Source organism: Diorhabda sublineata, chromosome 5, assembly GCF_026230105.1.
Source record: "Diorhabda sublineata isolate icDioSubl1.1 chromosome 5, icDioSubl1.1, whole genome shotgun sequence".
Classification (NCBI taxonomy): Eukaryota; Metazoa; Arthropoda; class Insecta; order Coleoptera; family Chrysomelidae; genus Diorhabda; species Diorhabda sublineata.
This window is the reverse complement of record NC_079478.1, coordinates 23651660-23673238: the sequence shown is the minus strand read 5'-3', so window position 1 is coordinate 23673238 and position 21579 is coordinate 23651660. Positions and strand designations below refer to the sequence as shown.

The following is a 21579-nucleotide window of genomic DNA, read 5'->3' as shown; positions in this document are numbered from 1 at the left end:
TACAGAGGTTTTGACAGTTTTGGGGAAATTTTTTTCATAATGGATTCAGAATGCACTTCAAACATGACTAATGATAGAAAAAATTTTTGACAGTTTGATGGAGAAAAATATTGATATATTTGTCGCAAAGAAAAATGCTGAAATGTCAGCTAAAGGCATAGATAAATGATCACATCCAACTCCATTCCTCGTAGATCCATCAGTATATATTATTGTTGTGGTGTCAGTAAAGTGGGAGAATAAGTAAAATAAGATTGTATTACTACCAGATTCCATGTAATTAGGGATTATGACTTTGTGGACTTTAAATATAACCTGATAAGGAATGTTATATATTGATAGTTCTGTTGTTTCTGTATATATTATTGAATACATTGGTTTGAATGGAAGCTTCCTCAAGTGGAAGTGTGTTTTTTTATTCTCCCGTAAATTATTTGATATAATACAAAAAGGTAAAGTCATTTACAAATTATTTGGGACAATAGACATAAACAAGAATATACCTACTTTTGTCTATATCTACATTATCCCATAGAATATGCAAATATTAGTATATTAAGTTCATATAATGTATAAGGTTATACTGTTTTGATATTTTGTGTACTCCCAATATAAAAATTAAATTTGTTGTTCTTTGAAACTTGAAAAGATTTTTTATTTTTACATCTAAAAATGAGACTCTACAACTTCCTTGGAAAGGAATCCGAGGGATTGTACTTCAGCAATTTAGTTATGTCATGTTACTACAAGCGTTCCCATAACTTGAATCTTGAATTCATCACTGATCAAATCCAAAAAAGATTAAACAGTCAATCTGGAATCTTTGCTCCCATCAACATCAACTCCCATGCTAGCCCTCAAAGTTGAATTTTTGAGGCGTGGAGCAGCATATCAGTTTTCCATGAATCCTTCAATGTGCACAATTTTGAGTATCTACTTTCTTGGAAATTTGCATAAATTGTACCTTCATATTTATGTAGCTCAGTTTTTTCCTATACTTGAATTATTATAAAATTAGTTAAATTGTAGAAATCTATGTTTAAAAACCTTTTTAAAATTGATATTTTCCTGTCTCCGTGAAATTTAGTTCCCCAAGCATGTCACCTTTTTATTGAATATCAATCTTTTTTCATCTTAAATGAAAACTCCAAACTGAAAACTTTTCTTATAATTCATTTAGGCAAGAGTTTAATTTAGATTAGATTGAAAGACTATGGCTGAACAGTAAATTTTTAATTTTTCTATGATTTTTTCAACAATATTTGATAAATAGAATTTGATTAAAACACAAAAATCTGTAATATTCTGAGTTACCTATTATTCTAATTACAGTGAATTCTGTCAGTAAAGATGAACAGTTATATAACTGCTAATTTCAAACTGAACATGAATAGCTATTCCACATCAATGATTGCTCATGATTTGATCCTAATATACAGCCTTTATGCAATGAGTAATTAATTTAATTTTTAGATTTTCTCATCTTGAAATGAGAAATGTGCTTTTTATTGAAAATTAAGTAGGGAAGTTTTTCATATACTGCATACTTAAAGGATAATATATAATAACCAGTGGACAAAAAACAAATTACACAAAACTTTCAAATAAATCTACAAGCCTTTTAATTTCTTTGATTCTAACAGAAAGCTTTTCAACTATTTTCATGGAATGTGTTACCTCTTCAGCTTTTGCCATCATTGTGTACATACTTTTAATATTGCCATCCATAGCATCAGACATCTTAGAAACAGCATTTTTGTAAACATCAACATTATCAGCAGTTATAGAAGATATAGAATGTAAAATGCCACACAAATTTTCAATAAGGCTATCAACAGATGTTGCCATTTTCTGGGCCTCAATTTCTAAATCATTAATAAGAGCAGAATCAAGATGACCTACTTGGGGAACTAGTAATTGTCGATATAGGGAACTTGGTGTACACATTCTTGAGGAACCTAAAACGGTGTCACCAAGATGATAATGTTGACATTATTTGCATTTATGTTTACCCGGAGTATCCTTTTTTGACACTGGGCTGCACAAGCGAATCTTCTGTTCAATCTCTTCAGCTACAAAATGAGTCATATTTCCTTCAATATGCACGGATCCTTCCAATGTTAAGGGCATCAGATTGTTGTAAGATAAAGATATTGGTCTTCTAATTTCATCAGCTATTTGTAAGGACTCCACAGTTGAAGATAACGGTATTTCATTGTCTGGGCTAACATCGGATTTGAATGAAATTTCACTATAAGATTGAGTCATTTGTTGAGAGACTTCATCTTCATCAAGATCAGCTTCTGATTGAGATTTCACATCAGCCAATGTTCTTTGAATATTAGATGTAGGTCTATCTGGTAAAACTGGTAATGAATTATTGGATACGAAAGTTTGATCTGTAAATTCCATTAGATACCACTTAGTAATTTCTATTTGTTTTTTATAGTTTATCTAACTCGATATACATCAACAGTACGGTTCTTCTTCAACTTTAAATTAGAAAGGCCTCGGCTACCAGAGCTATTCGGTCCATTTTTATGGTTGTTTTGTACAAATTCAAATGAATTCACAAATATTTGGATTCCTTATATACATATTGAAATAAAAAACTTTAGTATCTCTTGCAATTTATAGATTCTGAAAGATTTCTGATAATTTTGATAAGCATAAATTTATAAGATTTTTCACGTGTCCAAATCGTGTTAATTGCGATAAAATAGTTAGCTCTCAAACATTAATTATAATTACTAGTTATAGATAAAGAATAGTATTCTATTTGGAATAATGGCCACTACTTATTATTTGGAAGAATTACACCACGGACATTGCTAAAATCAAACTCATGAGTAATAATCTCGCTAATTGAATAACATACTATTGAATTGCATTTAGTTGAAATACCAATTTGAATATACTGAATGATTGACGAAAGTATAACATAGTACTATTTATTTTTAATAAACATTCACTCTATTTCTATATTTTCAAAAGCTCATTCTAAATCTGATTTTACAACACTATATCATAAAAGATGTGTTTTCCGCATATATGTAATACATCTATATGTACAGGTTGGCTGTGGAGGCTGTTCCGACTAAGGAAGACAGAATGGCAACGATTACTCTATCCTTCGGGATTCTAGCTCGGTTCTGTGCATTCTCAATGCGCAGTATAGATAAAGTATCTCTAACGAGAGAGAAAATGAATATTGTCGGCACCGTAACGTAGGGACGTTTTTTCCCAAACCAACTGTCCTTATAGTAGTATTACGTATATGGTTTTCCGACTAAACTATGCAAAACATGATGTATTTGATCTAAAGTACAATATAATGAATGTTTCAGGTGTTGTCTAGCTTGTTGTTATTTCTTATATAAATCTTCTCGAATGTTGCTAAAATTTGGGGTGGAATATTCCGAATTTATGCAGTTTTGAGGTCTGTAATGCTAGTTGCATATACTTGAGATAGCGCCACACAAACATCCAATCCATTTTTGGAAAACTTTCACTTTTAAAGCATAATGAGTTGGAAACGTGGCAAAGCGTTGAGATATAGGTTGGCTACCTAAAGAACAATTTCACCTCCGATAGTGCTTAAATATTATTCGGCTGTCAAATTTGTATCTATAGATATAAAACCAATAATATGATCACTTACGATACCTGCCTAAACGTCCGTTTCTGAAGGATATGTAGTATCTCACGCGAAGAAAATTCTCCGCTGATGATTTACAGTTTTCTTAGGTTTACCGCCTTCTTTAATATGATTATTTATTGCCACAAAAAATTTATACAATGATATTCCATTTCTGTTAGTTTATTCATCAGTCTTTTCCAGAATTTAAAATCAATTTAAATGAATGAAATTTCTCTTTATGGTGAAACCTTTACACATTAGAAAAGTTGAATTTGATGGGCAATTCAACGTAATATTAACACAATAACTATTCAATTAGAAATTTACGAATTAAATGTCAACACATTAACAACTGACGGATAACAAACCACATTATTTTCCCATTTTGTTTAATTATTGGCTCATAAAAATAACTGAGTGGAATTTTCTGGAGCCACTGGTGATATTCATACTAAACACCGTATTTACACTACCACTACACAATTACTCACAATTTCATTGTCTGACGCGCGTTTCGGCTAGCTCCCCCAAATCCCTTCAATTCAAACATCACAACAAATCATCAACAATCTTTCGAATCATCAACAAAACTAGTTTTCCTCTTTTTAGTAATTTAGTAAAGGACGAATTATCTAAACTTATTTCGCTCCAAAAACCTTCTCCAAAAACTATTGATATGGACACACTTGTCTAAACTATTTCGACACCTCTATCCCTCAACATTCCAAACAGGCTCTCGCCAAAGGCATCAATTACGCTATCATGCCCAAATCCAAATGATCATTTGAGGGGTCCAAGCCGAAATTATCAGGCAGGATGTTGCCAAGGTCCTCCGAACATCCTTCAAACCTGACCTCCAAGGAGCAGCAGGCTTTCAAATATATTTAAAACAATATATTGTGGTCTTCTCAGCAGACAAGAGTAATGCCACGGTCGTCCTGAATACATTTTCTTATCTTTATAAGATGAATAATCTTCTTAATACTTCTCAGCTAACATAGAATAGTGGATACTTTTTTTTTGTTTTCATATTTTCCAAAGCTCTTAAAATTCATAGAATACCTACTTATATATTATTTATTTCTGACAAAAACTTCTGATGAAACTAAGATTTGTGATCATGTCAGGTATTCTATGAATTTTCTTTCACATAATGAAACGTAGTTTAAACATGTATGAGTATCAGGCTAATTGAAAAAAGGCTATTATTTGAAGCGTATTAAATTTGTTGTCTAATAAATAAATAGCATTCGAAAATATGAAAGCAAAAAAATATCCACTATTCTATATTAGCTGTGTATGACAAATTAATTATTAAAATATCAGGACTTTTTTAACATGGCTATGTACGTCATTAAAAGTTTGTACTAGACTTGAAAATATTTAGAAAACAAGTAAAGTTTACAAATTACTGATTTAATTTTAAGTCAAAAACCAATGACAAAATATGTCTAGTATACTCTCAAGAACGCCTACGTCCAATAATAGGTGCATTCTACTAAGCATTTACGACAGTCACGTTCACGACCTCGATCTATCCCCTTTCCACATAGTCCAGAGCGTTAAATTGTAAGAGGAATGGCTTAAGAAGTTATGTTACAATTTGTAAGTCATTGAATTTTTTAGTGGAATGTTTAACTAATTTACGTTTAAGTAAAATCAAACTATCTTCTGCGGAGTTAGTAAAATATTTGGTGGTGCGTCACAAGAATGCTTCAAAAGAATATAATGATATCCCATCCCACTTCTAATGAGGCAGATTCTCATGGTTGCAATCTGCGTCGCTTGAGTTTTGAAAGTTCCGCTGATTATTTCAACGCTCACTTCGACCCACCTCATGACAAGGGTCGTCGTGAACGTTAGTCGTGACGTCATGAGTGATGCTCTCGCCGTGACCACAACAACGGTCGTAATCGCTACATGGAACGCCCAAATGAAGCCGTGATAGCTTAGTGGAATGCACCAAGAGTGGTGGATGGATGTGGTTCGTCTATAGATAATAATAATATAAAAATACTATTATCCTGCTTGGATTTTTGACAACTGAAAAAACTACAAAAAACGTTTATTTTTAGGAACAAAATATATTGTTTAACATTATCAATGCATTAATAAGAAAACTGATTTAAATAACCTTAGTGTAATTTATGCATATCATATCTTTTAGATTTTGAAAAAACAATTTCTATAAAAATTCAACGCCATTAAACCAACTAACCTCACCTAACCTATAAATTTCAACTTCACTTATAACGACCTAACCTATAAAATTTATTGTCATTTATATTCTAGCCAATAAATATTCAACTACATTCATAAAGACCTAACCTATTGGAATTTAATGTTATCCATAAATTCACCAATCGATATTGAACATCATTCACCACAACTTATCCTTATCTAACCTATAAAAATTCAAGGTCAATCATAATCTAAACAATTGAAAATTGTTGAAAATTCTTATAGTTACCAGAATAAATATTTCAATTAATTAATATTTCTATCAATGTCAACTTGAATATTGAATTCCATGAGTTTAAAAATTTTTACAAGCATTAATAATATCAAAAATCACCGGAAATCTTAATTAATTATGGTAAGTAAAATTTTATTATTGTTATACATTTATAGATATTTCTTATATTGTATTTGACCATATTGTATTGTATTAATTCTTGTAAACATTTTTAAATTCATAGGATTCAATATTGATATAAATATTGATTAATTGAAATAATTAATCAATATTTAATTAAAATTTGTTTTAACAATATATAGAAGCCATCAATTAAATTATTCGTAGTTGCATTAAAATTTATAAAATAGAACTATAAATTTTACATTGATTAGGTATTTTTATCATTAATGGCTTTCTTTCTTTCATTTCTAATAATTGTCTTTTTCATGTATTTGATTCCGTTTCAAGATTTTTGAATCTTTATAATTGAATGTATGTTTTTTTTTGATATTTTGTGGTACGTTAATGCGGTTCTAATTTTCTATTATATTGATGACATTTTAATCTATTTTCTAAATACTGAGGTTTCTGCCCTAGGTAGACAGCGTAACAATTATTACGAGATATTTGATATATAATATTACGTCTTTTGTTTTGGGTTTTTTAGATTTTAGTTTATTATGTCCTCTATGACGTTTCTGTATTATTTCTTAATTGATCATAGTACCTAATCATCCTTTTTATGAATTGAAGTTTAAATATCTTGAATTGTTTGCCTATACCATTATGTTATTCTTCTTCTTCTTCTTTAATGTAAGCAAAATGCTTGTTTTTCCTCGTATCCTCTGCCGTTTAATTATTAGAGGTGTTGTCGCTCCATCTCTTGCGGGGTCTTTCAACGCATCGGTGCGTAATACGATTCAAAATAATCGAAAATCAATTATTTTCTAGAGGATGAGTACATAAGTATACGAAAGCTTGAAAAATATATTAAAATTAGTATATATAGTATAGTAGTATATATATATATATATATATATATATATATACAGTGCTTTTCAGATAAAAGTATCCACCTTTAATAACTTTTGTAATACTGGTATTTAGAAAAAATCCAAAAACACGTCAATTTACGTTGGAAGGGGCAAGCATTATGGCTTATTTAAACTTACTGAAATTACTTTTCATATTTTTTATGTAAAATTTGGATACTCCTCTTTGAGCTGATTTCAAAAATGTATAATACTTGTAGGTTAAAGTGGTTAGTTTATGAGATAAACAATTTTTCTTTTAAGAGCACAAATTTTACTTATTATTTACTTTCACCTTATTTGCCTGTACTAAAATGGGTTGTACAACAGTTCAAACTCTTTAATCTTTTTAACTGTGCTATTTATTCTACTTAAAAAATCCAAACAACAAAAAACTCTACTTTTTATTAAAGTTTGACATTGTCAACTAGAATTTGTAGTCACTATTGATAGTGTAATTTGTTACATTAGTTATTTTGTTTCTCTGAAATGGTTTACTCTTTGCAAGAAAGAATTGAAATTGTAGGTTTATACTACCAAAATAATAATTGTGCAAGAGCTGCTGCTAGAATATTTAACGAATTACATGACGGAAGACATGCAACTCATAAGTATGTAATTCAACTGATGGAGAAATTTACCACAACAGGGTCTGTTTGCAATAAAGTGCATAAGCGAGAGGGACTCGTAAATAACGAAGCAATCCAAGTGGCAATTTTAGGGCAAGTCAGCTCAGAGGCTCCAGAACCCCAATCGTTGTCAACAATAACTAGAGCGATCGGTGTTTCATCTTCTACAGTTTTCCGAGTTCTACATAAATTCAAGTACCACCCATACAAAGTTGTTGGTGCACGAGTTGAATGAAGATGATTTTGATCGTCGTCTAGAGTTTTGCGAATCAATGACGCAAATTATCAATAACAATCCACAATTGTTAAACAATATTTGCTTTTCTGATGAATGCTCATGGTCATTAAATGGCTTAGTAAGTAGGCATAATTGTAGATATTGGGCTGAAAGTGATCCACATATTATGCGTGAATTCCATACACAACATCCCCAAAAGTTAAACGTTTGGTGTGGTATCCTAGGTGACCACATTGTCGGACCTTTCTTCATCAACGGAAATTTAAATGGTGAATCATATCTTGAGTTACTCAGGGAAGAGGTTGACCCACGTATTACAACAATAATAGAAAATGATGATAACCTTTCCGAAGATTTACTGGTATTTCAACAAGACGGAGCTCCCCCACACTATGCTATGCCTGTCCGACAATTTTTAAACGAAACATTCCCCGCTTGTTGGATAGGTAGAAGGGGGCAGATGATGGAGTGGCCACCTAGGTCACCGGATTTAACACCCCTAGACTTCTTTTTATGGGGGTATTTAAAAACAAAAGTTTATGCTACCCAACCAGAATCTCTGGATGATTTACGAGAGAGGATAGAAAATGAATGTCGACAATTAAATCCAGCCGTATTAAGCAATATCAGAGAGGCATTTCAAAATAGATTATACCATTGTATGGAAGTGAATGGTACTTATTCTGAACACTTATTGTAACTTCATAATAAATAGCACAGTTAAAAAGATTAAAGAGTTTGAACTGTTGTACAACCCATTTTAGTACAGGCAAATAAGGTGAAAGTAAATAATAAGTAAAATTTGTGCTCTTAAAAGAAAAATTGTTTATCTCATAAACTAACCACTTTAACCTACAAGTATTATACATTTTTGAAATCAGCTCAAAGAGGAGTATCCAAATTTTACATAAAAAATATGAAAAGTAATTTAAAAAAATAAAGGGGATGCTGCTAGGGGTGAGGGGGTGGCTTTTCCAGTAAGTTTAAATAAGCCATAATGCTTGCCCCTTCCAACATAAATTGACGTGTTTTTGGATTTTTTCTAAATACCAGTATTACAAAAGTTATTAAAGGTGGATACTTTTATCTGAAAAGCACTGTATACATATATATATATATATATATATATATATATATATATATATATATATATATATATATATATATACATATTCTATTTTAAAAAATCAAATTATTTATTTACGAGGAGAAAAACTACTATTTTCTACAACTTTTGAAGATAAAAGTCACAAAGCATAATACTAATAATACTTTCATGGCGCCAAATTCACTATATGATTCAAAAGAAATCTTTGAGGGACGCTCATGGGAACATTTTTAGTAGTAAGAGTAAATATTTTGTTTTCATTATCAAATTAACTATATTGACCAGAAGAGGGAGGGAAGTCAAATGCAATAATTCTTATCTACTAGTAGCATATCAGAGCCGTTTTAATTGTTGAGTTAATATGTATCACTTACCTACAAAAAAGCTGCAGCTTTTATAAGCTGAATGTTGAATTTGAGTAACTATATATTTCTTTCTTCTTTCACTCCTAAATGTATTTTTCAATTTTTTGTAAGGTAGCAAGAAACATGGATATTATTACTTGAAGTTAGCAAAAAATCTGCTTGTGTAGATATCACTACACTTATTTGGTAAATAGTTTGTTTTTCGTAATAGCGTTTAAGTCATTTTTTAAATAGCGATTTTTGATAAACTCAAAGTATAATAAAACGACAAGCTTTCAACATTAGTTTAATTACTTTATATTTTGATAAAAATACAATTTGTTCATACTATTAGGTAGATTCACAAATTTTTAAATAAATATATACTTAAACTAAAATTTACACTAAATGAGAATGCAAAATTGTGGTTAAGGTTACCACTCATTATTTATTTCATTCATAGTTTATTTTTTAGAAAAGTATTCATATACTCTTCACGTCAATGCGATAATCGATATGTATATTGGTTACAATTACTCAAATGCTTTTCAATGAACATACTCAACATGTGCTATTCATGTAAAATAATTGGAATGCAAGTGAAAAATTCGTTACATCGACAGAAGATGGAATGCAGAAAAGAAAGAATGTACGCTACACAACTTAATGAAGCACATAAATATCCGAAGAGTAATATGTAAAATCTGGAAATAACAAAAGAACTGCTGCAAACGATTTTGAGAAAAAATGTTATGAAATTCACCTTGTGGTCAGTATTCTCTATATATTTGCACAATCAGTGAACCATATATACTTTGAGATTTTGTTGAAAAATAAATTTACTTGTTAAGACCAATGGAAAATTAACTTATGCATGGAGGTAAAAATCATAAAATTTCTGCGTTTTTGAGTTTATACCTTCCTAAATGGTAATTAAGGTAAAAACTGAAAGTTTCCTCACGTTTTTCTTAGAAGAAAGACAAGTATTGACATTGGTATCATTAGTTTCATAAATAATTAACTAAATGGCAAATAATAATAATAAACAAGACATGCAATATTACAACAGAAGAAACTACAGGAAATCATATTAGCATTTTCAAGTTCCCTGCTATGCATATTTAGCCTGTTTTGCAGAGAGTAGTAGAGAGGAGAAATTTATTTATTTATATGTAATAAAGTTACAACAAATGCAGCCAAAGAAATTTATCATAACAAATAAAATAGAAAACTTTATTATCAGGATATGTCAATTCAATTTCTTTATTGAGTTTTGTTCTCCCCTGCGATCAATTTTACCACAATCGTTTTTAATTCACGTTTCCATACTGTAAAATGAAAATGAATTATTTATATACAGTGATGTACAAAAGTCAATGTCAAAGTTCCATCTCAAACAAAGCACCTTATATTTTTGACTGTGCTTCTCGAGTTCTTGAAAGTACATGTTTCTAGTAGATACATTTGCAGTCATCCGTGCCTTTGAACAAAATTTATGAAGCAACGTACTTAGCAAGGTGCAAAAACTATCAAGAAGTAAAGACTATTGAAAAAATGTTAGCACCGTGATTCCAACCCTAATGTCATGTCTGGAGTTCACTAGTAGAGATTATGCTTAATTTACATATAAAGTGAAAACAATATCTTGTTGATATACTACTGAAGAACAAACACCTAATCTTATTTCTCTAATCAAATTCATGAAGCTGGGATTGAAGTAATGAGCAAATTGGTACTATTATTAGTGAATGAGCTAAAAATATAGTAAACGGTGATTACTTTTCATGTATTCAATGAACTGTTATAGTAATTACATTATTTGAATTTATCCAGTGAATAGAATAACTTCAAATTGAACTAAGAAATGTAAGAGTACGCTTTATTTGTTAGTGTTGTGCTGTTCATATTTCTGATTTCTTTTCTTCTATAAATCTTGGTTTCAATACTTCTTATATTACAATCATATTGATGACGGTGATTGTACAATACTTACAGCAATTACATTATTACACTTGCTACATTACTACTCTATGTATTTAGACTTAATAATGATATGTTATGAGTGAAATAAGTTCAACATTGATAACTCTCTCTACCAGTATGAACTCTATTTAGTGACGAAATCAGTCTGTACTAAAATAACTACACTAATAACAATACTGGGCTACCCCTATAAGTTTTCAATTTTTTATGTAGGTAATTGAGATTTAGATGGGTTATATAAGGTTTAAATTTGAATTATTTAATATTAGTTATCAATAAAACCAGTTTTATTACGAGCGTTGAGAATTATTCATTCAAATAAATACATAAATTATATAAAATATTAAAATATCAATTCTGACGCCATTATAGTTCTATTATCGAAATAATGTTTTTTATTGTTGATTGCTGCGACGTTATCTAGGCCATAGAAAATGACGTAAAATTACTCTCAAAGTATGAATTTGTTGACGATTAAATTCGTTTTCAAAGTAGTTAGGAACAGTCATAGGTGTCGTGAATAGCTTCAATAAAGTACTTAAGGCCGTGTTTCCTAACATGGGGCCCACGCCCCACAGGAGAGCAATTTGATTTTAAAAGGGAGCAGTTCGGAAATGGACTCGACACTAGTTTAACCCTTTTGCTTTGAGTCAGATGACTGAGTCTGAGAAGCATTTCTTTTCTTCACAGCCACGTGTGTATTTAGATTTAGTAATAATTTAGGTTTTTGTTTAATTAATGTTATAATTTTACGGAGAGATTTTGCTTCTAATTTAAGTTGTATTAAGTTATATTTTGTTATTGTTGACTCTTTCAGCTAATTTCATTTACTTCTGAATATTTCATTCGTAAAAATCTCTTCATTTTTTTACTTGTCATTTATTTAAAAGAAAAATTTTCTGATTTAAAACAAATTGATTTTCCAACATGAATAATGCAGCCAATATTAGTGGATTTGTCGGATTTATCAAATATGCAGTATCAAGAGGAGCTCGCAGAAGTGCAAGATGATGAGTCAGTTAAAACTTTATTTAATATAAAAAGATCGATGGCATAACTTTGTGAAGAAACTGATATAAAATACCCAAATTCAACCAAATGTACTAGAAAACTATTTTTTCCGTTTCTATCTTCATATTTACCTGTGTGGATTTAGTGCTGTGATTTATTAACTGGTAAAAAAAAGAAATAGTTGTTACATAGGGGGACATGAGAACCTTAGAAGGGTTTGGGTGAAGCATGGCACAAAATAGGAAGGGAATTGCTGTCTTAAGCATTATGCACATTGGTTTGTCAATTTGTAAATAAAAAAGTATATACCTATAGTTTTCTGATTTTCATTCAGATTTTTTATTTCCGCAGTCGACCCTGTTCACCAAATATGAAAGCTTTCCCAAATACTTTGTTACTACGATATCAGCGTTTATGAGCGATTTTTTGTATTTTGTATTAGATCTAAAATAAATTTCTGTTTTTAATATGTAGATATTTAGAATGTCATTGCAGGTTTTATTACAAAATAATCAGTTTTTATAATTAAAATGGAAAATCGCTTTCATAAAACAAAATAAAAAAGTTATCATGCTATTAATACATGGAGAGTGTAGTAAAACGGACGCTCAGACGACGATTAGGTACTGAATCAGTTCACTCAGGTGAAATCGGTGTTTTTTATTCAAGTAACTTATTCCTTAAATATTTTAACATCAACTGTATGAGTGCATAATATTTGAGTAATTTATTGGAGTTATTGAATATACAAAGACTGATTTTGGGCTTAAAAACTAAAGTTTAAATGTAAAAAATATCACGTAGAGAAATAGTTAGAAACAATAATACTTCGGAAGCCCATCAATTGTCTACTAATCATATAATGATAAATAAAAAAGTTGGAAAATTGAAATATTGTCCGAATTATTATAGCTGCATTCAGCGGAGTGATCGGGAACGTGCTAAACGTTCGCTGGCTCGCTGTTTTTGATTTATATTATGTTTTTGGTTAAGTGTATTCAAACGAAATTATTTTTATTGAACTTGACGAGTGTTCATTATGTTGCGGTACTTTGTCTAGTTTTTTTTAAATTACGATGTATGTATATTAAAACTAAATTATGCGATTAATTTATGGAGCTCCAATTTATTTTTCTCATTCTCTCGACCAAATTCAATCAGTTTTCTTTTAGAAAGCTACAACTTAACGTTTGGTCACGGCACACAGTTGTTTTAACAAATTTCGGGTCTTGTTCTGTCTCAGTTTTTGTTCACTTTTGTCAAGTTTCAGTTCCGCTACCGCTACCTAGCACAAAATAAAAGCGTTAAGAAACATGACGGCCGCTCCAGAACGTGTTGAGTTTGTAGCGTACGCGCCAGCGAATGTATCCGCTAGGATTTTACAACAGTTGCATAACGGTTTCGTCCGCTAAATGCGACCAATGTGTACATTCAAAGCTGTAGTATATATGTATCTAAGATAAAATAGCTACCTGTTTCAAAGCAACTTTGTGAAGAATCAAAAGAAAATCAATTATTTCAACTTTTGTATCTATATTTCAATAGTGAACTACAATAAAAGTTTAGTGAAATGGTTATACCTAAATTAATAAATAATAATGCAATATCCATTTCAAAGTTATTCTCTATTGAGGGGAAGAATCGTTCATTATCAAAAAATCGAATATCTTTTCAACAATAAATGTTAAATATACTCATTACACATTTAAAATAATATTGATGTTACTTTGCCGCAAATAAGAGATTTCCTTTTTTGCTCCTAATTGATGCCTTGACTTAATTTATTGGAATTCAATGTTTTATCTCCAACAGGGCACTATTCACTACGGATATATATGAAAACATTGACAGCTGATTCAATTATAGTGTCCATAATCTACTAATTTTAAAACATCAAATTGTTACCATAACAAAAGTTCTAAGGTGGCGTTAACACCATTGTCTAAACTTTTATGGCATTTTTGAAAAATAAAATTAACTTTAAGTGACACATCCATATCTACGTTACGCGAGGTAAAATTTCTCTAAAAGGTGACTTATATCAATAAAATACAAACATTCATTTGAATATTATTTCACTTTCACCCACCTTAACTCTCTCTAAATCTTAATCAGTAAAAAATTGTTTTAAATAAAAAGGCAAATTGTTTGTAGTACAGTATAGAATGTACAAAAGAAATTAAATAAAATTTTCTCTATCCATAAAGTTTTGGATAAAACAGTTAAAGTAGGCAGTACTAAATTTTTAATCATCTTTTGCCCAAATAGGAAAAGTATCTACGTCCCATATAAGTCTTGAGTAAAAAGGAAAAACGGTAAATAGCACCAATAAAGAAATTATCGTCATTCCGATACCAACTTTTGTCATTTCTTTAGATGGCATGTTGCATGGGGCTGCTGCAATTGCGTTAGGAGGAGTTGATACTGGAAGACAATATGAAAAGGAACAACACAGTGCAGCGGGCATCATGAGATACATCGGATGAATTTTGGCATCCTAAAAATATTACATTTAATTTTTAATACTTCATGAATCAGAAATGCATCTTTTTCTAATGGTTTGAAATTGGTTTGAAAACAACTTCTAGTTGATAGTTATAGAAAATGAGATGTACTTACCACAGACATTTCAGCTAGTACCGGTAAAATAACATTGGCACATGCAACATTACTCGAAAACTGGGTGAGAAAAGATCCCATGCATCCGGAAATCAACATAACGTAATACTTATTTAATGAAGTGAACCCTCTAAGATGTTGAGCTATCATGTGACTCATTCCACTGGCTTTGGACCCTTCAGCCATGGCAAAACCACCACCAAGTAAAAAGAGTAGACCCCAAGGCATTTTCTGTTGAACGATTTTCCAAGAAATAAGAGCAGGAGAAGGAGCTTTTGGTCTCTTTTGCTCATTACTGCTAAACATATAAATGAAATCGAGTTTGGAGGGGACAATAAACATTATCATTACGACTATTAACGCTGCGGTTGCGTCCTTTACCTGAAAAAAATTTTTAAATGACATTTTACAAATGAGAATCAAATAATTAAATCAAGTATATATGGTGCATATATTTAGTTTCTGTACATCAAACTAATGTTTTGTGAATCAAATTATTACATCATATTATCCTTACGGCAATACGAAAAAATATAAAATTAAGTATGATTGAAAAGTTTGAAAATACCTTCACCAGATTAATATTGGCTGAGAATTTCGAACCAAAAGAGGTAGTTGCTTATGATGCCTTTACCCTTATGGGTATGTATGTATTTAGATCGAGAAAGTAATTCTGAGAATACGAATATGATTATATGTAGTAAGATTATTATTTATATTAAATAAATTGATTCGAAAATTGGAGATTGATCATATTAGTTTAATATAGAGGGTCCATAGATCATGTCCATTTCCAATGTTCACCCTGAATATTGAATAGTCATACAAAAAGAAAGCCTTAATAGTTGAAGTATAGCTCATCGTATGCTATTATTTTATCCCAACGCTCAGATGCAAAAAATTGTCGCACTGCATTTTCTTTCTCTCTCTCCTTCGAATAAAATTTTCTCCTATTCAATTATTTCGCCATGAATCTTACTAAAAAGTAATCTGACAGTGCAAGGTGCGGGATAAATGAGGGATGTGGCAGAAGTTCAATATCACCTAGTTCTTCAATCTTATTCAGCGTAACTTTCGCAGTATATGGTTTAGCATTGCTTAGTTGTAAGAGAACCCGTTTCCGAATAAAATTTGATACATTCTCATCAGCTGTCCACTATATATCACGGCATTGATAGCTCGGTCATTTGGAATGATTTCGAGTATATCAAACTTTCATAATTCCACCAGACACACAACAAGCTTCTCCGCTTCAATCGTTCTTTGCTTGTGACTGGTTCTGGTAATTTTCCATCTTATCACGATAAATCATTTTTCATCATAACAATGCGTCTAATGAAATCATCTTTCGGCAGGGTATTATACTCGACACTTCGCTTGAATCTCAGTTAATCCATGTGGCTCTATTCGATAAATTTTTTTAAGATCTTACCTAATGATTTTAAATGGTGTTTGATTAGTGTGATAAAGTTCAGTGCCTCCTTTGTTCTTTGAGATATCAATTTGAAAATTTGAGGGATTATATTCATCACAATCATACATTCCATATTTTATTACATATATGAAATTAGCTTGACTTCCCCATAGAAAAGGTCTACTACGACCCAATTAACTCTATCAGTTTCCGAACATCAATGACCGTGATCCGCTCATAGTTTCTGAAAAGTTCTATAGCATGAAACGACAGAAATTTCATTTTTTTCCAGACAACCTTATGATAGATCGATATCTACTCACTGTAAATATCTGTTGAGATTGTTTAGTTCTTTTTGTGAATAATTAATCAATACTTAAATACAGACGCATTGTATAAATTTCGGTTCGTAAATTATGGTCAGATTTGGAACATAGCATAATTATTGTAACAATTGAATACTATGAATAATATTAGACTTTGAACTTCCCGTTTAAGAAGCACGAGTGAAATTAAATAAAAAGGCCTTGACCGATCGGAATATAAAGCGTATTTTCAGAGAAGATATTAGTTGTTTACAATATTTCATTCATCAAGATAATTTATTTAATTCAATTTGACACCATGGTAGACGTATCAATAAATAAGTAACTAATGCGTTTTGATTTGATAATAGAATGTCTACCAAGATAAACAATAACTGTGGATAGAGATTTCAAGAATTTATAAATCCGTCAATTTTATCATTCATCATGCACCATAGAAATACATCAGATGGCGTTGAATCTACTGAAATTTGGGATTATGGATAGTACATACTAGATAAATTTATTTTTTTATTATGTTCTAACACGACTCCAAGAACTTTGTAGGAGAGATAGAAACTGTTTTATTTTGTTCGCAAATATGCTGTTATATTTTTAGCGTCTTTTTTATTTTCTCAAATCCCATGACATGGTTACTACACTGGAATATGCAAATAAGTGTTCAATGGTATTCAAACATGTTTCCATCAAAACTATCAAACTGAAGTGATGACAAGGAATTTGGTTTCCTTGCAAATTTAGTAGCCACGATAATTTTTTTCTTGCTGTTCAATATGAATTGTATGGATAGCAATCAATCAATTGAAATAATGGATATTGAGTTGTAAAGAACTTTCTTTCTGGTAGAATATGTATTTGTGAGCTGATGTTTTCTGATCAATCGAGAAACTCCTCTTGGGGATGCTTCTAGCGTTAAACGGATGTTACCAATCGATAAAGTCAAATTTCATCATAATAAGAATGTAAGGATTGACCCTGTCAATTAAAAAATTGATTATGTGAGTTAGTTTCTTTCTAAAGAATATGAAATATGCGTTGAGTTAACATGGGGATTTGTGGGCTCGCTAAATAGAAACAAGATTTTGAATCAAGTCATATTTTTAGTAACAACACACCCAAGGATTATATTGAGTCAGTGAAATTGGTTGTGTAATTATTATTGCGATTAACTTAAAGAACGTTTCATACGAAAATTTGTTCTTCATATAAAGAGATTCCATTTGTCAATTGACTAATAAAAGTATTATAAACTGTTTCTTACTTTATGTTCAGTGATGAGTTCTGCCCATCCTGGTACAAACTGTGGCTTCCTGAAGAACCACAAAATAATTGATAACAGAAAGCATACACCTATGGCTTTCTCATGGAAAGACATAGGACCTAATTGCTCTAGTTGATGGGTAATGAGCTTTTTAGCAACCGCTTCTCCTTGTGAACCAACTTTTATCTTCTTAGCATCTACCGAATTGGGTCTAAATAATCCCATATACCAGAACTGAAGCCATATAATTCCCAAGTACATTATCATTAACATAATAGGTACATTCAAAATCATCCATTTTGTAAATTCCACACCTAAACCAAATAAAATTAATCGGATTTATTTATTCAAACAAAAATGGGAAAATCGTATCATACAATGATGAAATATTTATGTTTATATAAAAATTTTATTGTATATAGACATTAACCTGTGTACATTTCAATAGATCACGTCTAAAAATTATAATAAAATCATATAAATAAGAAGAGAAGAAATTCCAAAATTGAACTATAATTAAAAATATTGATCAAAAACAATATTAAAAAATTTTTCAATCAGATACAGAGATTGTCTCATATCTCTGCGCCGTTCAGTTGTAGTTCCATCATAAAGTTTGCTTATATCACCATAAAGGATTACTTACTTCTTCATTCTTCAAAATTTGTATCATTTGTAGAGAAGGCTGGGAAATCACGAAAAAAAAAATATTTTATTATTAAAAGTATTTTCCAAATAATTTAAAACTTCTCACTGAAATCAAATCTTCAGAAACCTTCAAAGTCAACAAGAAGTGGTAGAACTGTATAAACTGTAAAAACGAATCTTACGGTGAATAGACTATATTATATTGATGTATCCAAAAACTAACAAAGCTACAAAATCGTTTTTCTTTTGATTTTCCATCATAACTCGCCTTGTCTTTGGAATATATTTCCTGAGTTATTTGTACTTTGACACAATGTTAACTATATCTGTTTAAAATATTCCAATCTTATTTGGTTTCAGCAGGAGCAAAAACATTTATTTTCCTGTTTACCGAATTCCATTGATTGCTTTCTCACATGGTAGATCGCTGTTTCCTACTTTTGCATACAAACACACATATTTTGGATAATTCGACTAATATTGGACAAGCACAAATCAACCAATTAATTATTTGTTGATATACCATAATACCATTTTAATATATCCATTCTCTCGTCTTTGTGTGCATTTTTTAAATCTACAATACATGAAGCTGATGAAAGTGAATGAACAACAAAAGTGATTCCCAATGAAACTTTCCTTTTACTCTTTGGTAGAATAGAATGGTAGTTCAATGGAACAGTAGAGTTTATTATAATTTGTGGCGAAGCTCTATTGAAATTTTCACAGGTAGAGTGGAAATCGGTTGGTTAAAGCTTTTCCTATATTAACAAATATCAAACTTCATAACAAAATGAAAAATATTTCACAGAATCTTGAGAATACTATTCAATTATAAATTACTGAAAGAATTAAATTTATTGATATATGTCTTTATACATAAATTCAATGACTCTTTCGGCCAGATATCAGTATAGAAGCCATTAAGTGTACAATATTTCAAAGAGATTAAAGAAAAATAGGATCATAAGGATAGTCATATGAAGAAACCGTTCATAACAGACATCACAAAAGCGGTTAAGAAGTGAAGCAATAGGAACAACATTCCCCATAAGACTGCTTCAATTGCATGGTTTGGAAAGATATGTGAATTATGGGCCTGTCTTTAAATAATTTTTCTTAAAAAAATCATTACTTAAACAGGATGTAGCGTTTTCTCATGAAAACAGTAAACAATAAATTTTTAATATCATCGATGCTCCCGAGATGTACTTTAATAGAACTATACCCTCACTGGGCATCTAAAATACTGGTAATCATTGTTCTATTTCGGGAATACCTGAATATGAGGATAACTATTATATTCGTTTCCTGATGTCACTATCGCTTTAGTCAACTGATTCACTCAGTAATGGCCTTGTATTTTCTCATGTCCACTCACCCAACGTAATTTGCAACTTTTTGAAGCTTATATTGTATTTCCAGAATATCAGTAATAAGTGAGTTTGTGTAAGGTTTCTCGAATAATAAATACATTCCGTTCCCTAAGTTGGTTTGATTTCAACACAGTTATTTCCCACTTGAGTAATTTTCTATTCGTATCCTAATTTGAAAGAAACATTCTACTGATAATCTCAACCGAACATATCTATATTTCCTTCACATAAAACTGTCTATTTATGCTTTGGATGTGCAAAAATTCATATATTATAAATATATTGGATATTGGCATTCAGAATAAGTATTTGAATTGGCTTTCATTAATTACCTGGACTTTCTGGAAAGTACGTTTCATATAATCCCTTGAATGTAAGGTTGGTTCCTGAACCAATAATGCAACCCATTCCTCCAATACTAGCAGCATAAGCAGTGGAAATAAAATAACACATAGTTGTCCTTGTTGGTCGTCTATTCTCCATATCGCCATTATCTACAGTTATGAATTCACCTTCAAGATCTTTTTTTTCAAATACCTCGCCTATGCCCTGCTCTTCTAATGCATTTAACGTTGCTTCTGTAAGATAAACATTAGTACACTTTAAAAAACTCCTATAATCACATGAAATGTTTTTTTTTTGGTTCTTAGTCTAATTTTATCTTTGTGTTTTCAAGTATATGGTTTTTTGTTGTATGTGATTTAAATACTAGCATCATTTTCTCTGTAATTTCTTTTATACACGAAAATATTTAAGTTTACCTAAATTAAAATATATTTACCAATAGTTTTAATAATATTAAATAAGTATAATCAGTTCCATGGAAGATCTTAGGGCGCGTGACTACATTATTATATAATTATGGAAACAAACTCCAGCTTTGACTAAAGAAGAAAAACATTTACCCAGATAATTTCTTAACGTTTTAAGTTGACAAACTCAACATAAATTAGATGAACAATCATAGTATCACGTGCGTTTATTGTTCAGTAATTTTCTGTTTTTTTTACATGCTAAAGATTGCTAAACATCAATTTTTGTTTTGTTTCTTATAGCAGATGGGAGAGAAAAACAGTATCTTACCTATAATTGGAATCATCATAGCTGCAGCAGCTGTATTTGATATCCACATAGAAACAAACATAGTGACAGAACAGAGTCCAATATTCAATCTTCTTGGACTGCAACCTACGAGTCTTATCACATGCAAAGCTACTCTTTTATGGAGATTACAGTGTTCAACAGCTATTGCTATAATCAAGCCCCCGACAAACATCATATTTGTTTCCTTTAAATAACACAGTGACGTTTGGTCTGTACCGAGAATTCCCATAAGAGGAAACAAGACCACTGGTATAAGTGATGTTACTGGGAGGGGAAGCACTTCGAAGACCCAATAGCCTATAAAACAAAATAAGAGTTCTCACAATTCTACTAATAAAACTAAATTCAGAATTACATCATATGAAATATTACAAATATAAGTAATGTTA

The 21579-nt window shown here is 30.6% G+C and overlaps 2 protein-coding genes and 1 long non-coding RNA gene across 7 annotated transcripts in view; all 3 read right to left on the bottom strand.

Moving 5' to 3' along the window:
• Positions 1-1218: 1218 nt before the first annotated feature.
• LOC130444292 (BLOC-1-related complex subunit 6) lies at positions 1219-3813 on the bottom strand. Its single transcript, XM_056779366.1, has 2 exons — positions 2013-3813; positions 1219-1958 (listed from the first exon to the last, which is right to left on the bottom strand). The coding sequence occupies exons 1-2, from the start codon at positions 2410-2412 to the stop codon at positions 1588-1590; spliced, it is 771 nt and encodes a 256-aa protein (XP_056635344.1). The 5' UTR covers positions 2413-3813; the 3' UTR covers positions 1219-1587.
• A 1875-nt stretch (positions 3814-5688) lies between these two features.
• Positions 5689-9660, bottom strand: LOC130444265 (uncharacterized). The gene is made up of 2 exons (XR_008909933.1): positions 9479-9660; positions 5689-7075 (listed from the first exon to the last, which is right to left on the bottom strand). It is a non-coding gene; the product is annotated as an uncharacterized LOC130444265 (long non-coding RNA).
• An 82-nt stretch (positions 9661-9742) lies between these two features.
• Positions 9743-21579, bottom strand: part of LOC130444263 (protein I'm not dead yet) — a 74534-nt gene continuing 62697 nt past the window's right edge. For all 5 annotated transcript variants that reach the window (XM_056779330.1, XM_056779331.1, XM_056779332.1 and 2 more), the window contains 5 exons: positions 21170-21487; positions 20419-20664; positions 18063-18376; positions 15062-15442; positions 9743-14939 (listed from right to left, as the gene is read on the bottom strand). In XM_056779330.1, the coding sequence (XP_056635308.1) occupies positions 14688-14939; positions 15062-15442; positions 18063-18376; positions 20419-20664; positions 21170-21487 (1511 nt within the window). In that variant the 3' untranslated portion in view covers positions 9743-14687. The remainder of the gene's footprint in view (positions 14940-15061; positions 15443-18062; positions 18377-20418; positions 20665-21169; positions 21488-21579) is intronic.